The 5,261-nt window shown below is 46.4% G+C and overlaps 1 protein-coding gene across 1 annotated transcript; it reads right to left on the minus strand.

Annotated features, from left to right (window-relative positions):
* Positions 1–1,633: 1,633 nt before the first annotated feature.
* On the minus strand, positions 1,634–4,693 carry htr5ab (5-hydroxytryptamine (serotonin) receptor 5A-b; the record flags this gene model as incomplete). The annotated part of the gene is made up of 2 exons (XM_083684411.1): positions 1,634–1,966; positions 3,977–4,693. The coding sequence occupies 2 exons, from the start codon at positions 4,691–4,693 to the stop codon at positions 1,634–1,636; spliced, it is 1,050 nt and encodes a 349-aa protein (XP_083540537.1).
* Between the last annotated feature and the right edge of the window lie 568 nt (positions 4,694–5,261).

Raw genomic sequence — 5,261 nt, forward strand, 5'->3', positions numbered from 1 at the left:
TCCATCTCCAAAGACCTCCTTCCATTCCTTACCACCATAATCAATTCCTCTCTATCCACAGGATCTGTCCCAGCTGCCTTCAAGACAGCCAGATTCAAGCCTCTTCTCAAGAAACCAACTCTTGATCTGTCTGCTGTCCATAACTGCAGACCGGTATCCCTTATCTCCTTATCTAAAACCCTTGAACGTGCTGTCTCTAACCAACTGTCTAACTACCTCCTTCAGAACAACCTCCTTGACCCTCACCAATCTGGCTTTAAGGCTGGGCACTCTACTGAGACTGCTCTCCTTGCTGTCACAGAGGCCTGTCCGCTGCATTTGACACAGTAAACCACTCGATCCTTCTCTCCACCCTCTCAGAATTGGGCATTTCTGGCTCTGCACTCTCCTGGTTTGCATCCTACCTGGCCGATCGCTCCTACTAGGTGACGTGGAGAGGATCGTTGTCCTCTCCATGAGCCCTCACCACTGGGGTCCCCCAGGGCTCTGTCCTAGGGCCCTTACTGTTCTCCCTCTATACCAAATCTCTTGGCTCTGTAATTTCCTCACATGGTTTTTCCTACCACAGCTACGCAGATGACACTCAACTCTTTCTCTCTTTTCCCCCCTTCTGACTCACAGGTGGCAACACATGTCTCTGCGTGTCTTGCAGACACTTCTGCTTGGATGTCAGCCCACCACCTCAAGCTCAACCTTGACAAGACTGAGCTGCTCTTCCTTCCAGGGAAAGCCTGCCCTCTCCAAGACTTCTCCATCACAGTAGAGAACTCCCATAAGAACCTTGGGGTGATCCTTGACAACCACTTATCCTGTGTGGCGAACATCACATCGACAGCACGCTCCTGTAAATTCTTCCTCTACAACATCAGAAGGATACGTCCATTCCTCATCAGAGAAGCAGCACAACTTTTGGTCCAAACACTTGTGATCTCTCGCCTTGACTACTGCAACGCACTCTTGGCCGGACTCCCCGCCTCCACCATCAGGCCTCTGCAGCTCATCCAGAACACTGCAGCCTGTCTGGTGTTCAATCTCCCCAAATTCTCCCATGTCACCCCCCTCCTCCGTACCCTTCACTGGCTCCCAGTAGCAGCTTGCATCAGATTCCAGACCCTGGTGCTTGCCTACCGGGCGGCAAAGGGAACAGCCCCTCCCTACTTGCAAGCAATGGTCAGCCCCCAAACCCCTGCACGATCACTCCGCTCTTCCGCCTCGGCTGGCCGCCTGGCACTGCCACCTCAATGTGGATGCAGCAGCCGCACTACTCGGTCATGGCTTTTCACTGTCCTGGCGCCCCGATGGTGGAATGAGCTTCCCACTGTCATGACTGCAGAGTCACTACCAATCTTATGATGACTGATGGATAGATGATTCACTTACTTAAACAAATGTATTTGTTGTAATGCGCTTTGGATAAAGGCGTCTGCTAAATGCCATAAATGTAAATGTAAAATTCAACTTTTAAAGACACAGTAGCTGCAAAACATCATGAAAGGTACTTTCAATTTGTTGCTTGAAATATCTTCCAATGATGATGGGCCCTTTCATGGAACAATAGCAGCTTGGAGAGCAGACGCAGGTATGTCCGCTACACCCTCTTGCACTAACACAGTGTCCTGGTGTTGTATCTGGGTCAGCGCTGGCGTGAGAACAAGTTCCTCAAGGCGTTGTTATAGTTCTTGTTAAAGGCGGTGTAGATAAGAGGGTTGAAGAAGGAGTTGGAGTAGCCCAGCCAGAGGAAGATGCTCTTCCAGATAGGAGGTATGTCGCAGGAGCAAAGTGGGTTGATGAGCTCTGTGATAAAGAAGGGGATCCAGCAAAGGACGAAGACTCCGATGAGGATACCCACCATCAGGGCCGCCTTCTTCTCCTTCTGCTCTCGCCACGTGTCCCCATCTGTCTGGAAGGTCACCGTGGCATGGCGCACTGTGAACACCATCTGGGGCTGCCGTGATGCTTCCTTCACCTGCCAATCAAACAGACGGTCAGTAAATAAATCAGTTAATCAATCAATACATATTTTATTGCCATCAATAAACCAGCCAATTTGTCTATTGAACATTCATTCACCTGCCAACCAAGGTATGGACTGGTCAATAAAGGCATCAGCAATGGACAAACAAGCCAAATAGTGACTGATCCATCAATCAATCAGTGTGGCAGCCAGTACCGGCAAAGGGCTTAAGACGAACTGGGTCATTGTTGGAGGCACTTTTCGTGAATGTGAATAATGAATGTTTTCTTGACACGCGTACCTGAATCAGGAAAAGCCCTATATGCTGTGATGTGTAGACTGTGGTAGGATATAAATCATGATGGAATTTGAGAGATTTTTCGGAATTGCAATTCATTGTCCAACTGGAGACTGCACAGATACAGTGTAGTATCGCCCAGAATATACCAAAAATCTCAAGAACATATTTCAACTAAGAAGAAATGTATGAATGTTGAGTTCTTAAATCTGTTCTCATGCACGACTTATGTGCAAATCCATGCGTATGCACGATTGATGAAATAGGCCCACTAAGTCTCATCAATAAGGGCCAGGAAGGCCATAAGAGGAAGGGAGAGATTCCATTTGTAGCAGAGGGTAGAAGTTGAAAGCATATTGTCGGTAGGAAGAATGTAGATGGCAAATTGCTGCATACAGTCTATTGAACCCAGGGAAGTAATCCTGCTAGGAGATTTTGAAGCTAGCTATACCATGTAGTCAGGAGGAATGAGAGCCTAACCACTTGGCTGATGAGAAAAAATGCCTCTGACAAGGCAGCTCACCATCAGGAACTATTAGGACAATATTTAAATTTTCACAACACTTGAGCATGACATGAAAACTCTCAGAGCACAAGCAATCACAATGTCATCTAATGGTTTCAAAAGGATTAAACATTGTTGACTGGCTTTGTGCCAAGCACTGGAAGGTTTAAATCTGGTCAATGGCTTCTGTGCCTTCCATACATTTTTGTTAACCGTCACCAGTTTTTGAGTCTGGAGGAGTCACGTGGTCATTGCACTGGACTGCCCTTCACTGACCATGTGACAACTCCAATTCAAAAACTCATGTAAACAAAGTGCTTTGTCTGAAATCTTTTATTTCATATTTGGAGAAATTAGACCCTGTGCATATGTACAGCAGGTTTTCAACACTCTAGCATCATCAGTACATTGTACACTTTACATTAAGGTGTCCTTATAAAAGGGTTTATACATTATTAATACATATGTATATCTAGTGTAAATTATTGATTATTTGTTTATAAACCCTTTATAAACCATCAACAAACAGTAATAACTCATTAGTTTAAATTATTCAATAGCCTCTTGGTGCTTACCAAATAGTGAGCATACACTGAGGCACACAGTTATTAACCCTTTATAAATGTACTTATACTGTAAATGCTTCTAAGATAAACCCTGATGTGTCATCATGTAACCCCATTTTCAATGGTTTCACAGTCCATTTATAAACCCTTTAAAAAGGCCACCTTAATTTAAAGTGTTACCAAAAATCTTGTCTCCATTGAACAACTTACATTAAACAAGTTAAAAAAATAAACAAGTTACATAGGATATTCAGCAGGATACTGTCCTGAGGGTGGAAAAGGGTCTACTGAGGTATGGTAATAAAAAGCCACGGGTTCCTTCTATTGCTTGACTATTTAGTATTCAAACACATGTAATTGCATTGTAGGGGGGCCGGCTCTATCTTATTTATTTATTCCCTTTTCTCCCATAGAAGCATCAGCAAAATGTGTGTGTGTGTGTGTGTGTGTGTGTGTGTGTGTGTGTGTGTGTGTGTGTGTGTGTGTGTGTAGGTGTACAGTATAATATATAAATCAGAACATCAGGAAGCAAATGCTTGCTAGTCTCCAGCATATCTATACATATATAGATCATACCATATAAAATCTGTGGATGCTACACAGCACCACAAACAACACCCATCCATAGGCTAAGCTATGGAAAACAAAGGTACCTCAATCACCTCAGCCATGGGTGTGATGGTGTTGGTCTTGCGGGAGCCGATGCGGAACTTTGCAGCCTTGTAAATCTTCCAGTAGACGAAGAGCACCACACAGAGCGGCAGGTAGAAAGCTCCGAAGGTGGAGAAGATGGTGTATGAGGGCTCCTGGCTCACCTGGCATTCCATGCCCTCTTCCGAGTAGGTCTCGCCCCAGCCGAAGAGAGGTGACAGGGAGATGACGGAGGACAGCAGCCAGGTGAGGGCGATCATCACGTTGGAGATCCTCTTGCGGGTCTTGAGTGTGTACTCCAGGTGCCTGGTGATTGACCAGTAGCGGTCCAGTGCGATGGCTGTCACATTCCAGATGCTTGCCGTGCAGCAGAGCACGTCAAAGGAAATCCACACCTGGCAGAGCACACGGCCCAGTTTCCACAGGCGCCCGTTCAACTCATGGACCAGGCTGAGGGGCATCACCAGGGCGGCCACCATCACGTCCGAGATGGCCATGGAGGCCACCAGGTTGTGGGGCACACGGTGGAAGGTCCTCACCCGCAGGATGGTCACCAGCACCAGCAGGTTCCACACGAATGTGGCCACCACCAGCATGGCCAGCAGAGTGAGGGTCAGCACGCTGAAGACAGAGAAGGGGCGGTAGAAGTTCCCTGAGCCATGGCCGTCGATGGCCCCGCTGGCATTGGGGGTCACCTGGCTGCCGTTGGGGTGTGTCATGTTCAGCAGTCAGGGCCCAGCCAGCAGAGAGCCGTGAGATAAGCCTGCCACAGGGGAGACTCCTGACAGATACATCCTGCAGTGCAGAGAGAGAGACACAAAGCCTATTAAGTAATGGAATCACAGGCCAAAACAGAACACAATGACAGCTGATGTGACAGCTGTCAGGACCCTATCTATGGAAGTGGTTTAACAATGAGCACTGTAAAATGGTGCAGGGCATTTGAATCAATGTATTTCACATGGTTCAGATTGAGTTCACTGAATGTGCAGGTCTCTGAACATAGCACTCTACGTTGGTCTGTCACAAAAGAGGCAGTTCAGTAATTTACTCAATGATAAAAAGCAGTTGAGTGTCTAATTTCATTTGTCAACCTGCCTACAACTTTGTTGAGCTATTTTATCTTGCGTTAATACAGATAAGCGCAAAGGCTGACAAAGGGCATAAATATTCTGTTCCAACGCCCCACAGCCAAGCTTTGATTCGCATCAACATCAAAGCTATACCCACAGTACAGTACATGAATTCACAATTGTGTGTTTGTAATTTCAAATGTAAGCCTTTTTT

The sequence above is a fragment of the Argentina silus genome (genome assembly GCF_951799395.1).
Source record: "Argentina silus genome assembly, chromosome: 1".
Lineage (NCBI taxonomy): Eukaryota > Metazoa > Chordata > Actinopteri > Argentiniformes > Argentinidae > Argentina > Argentina silus.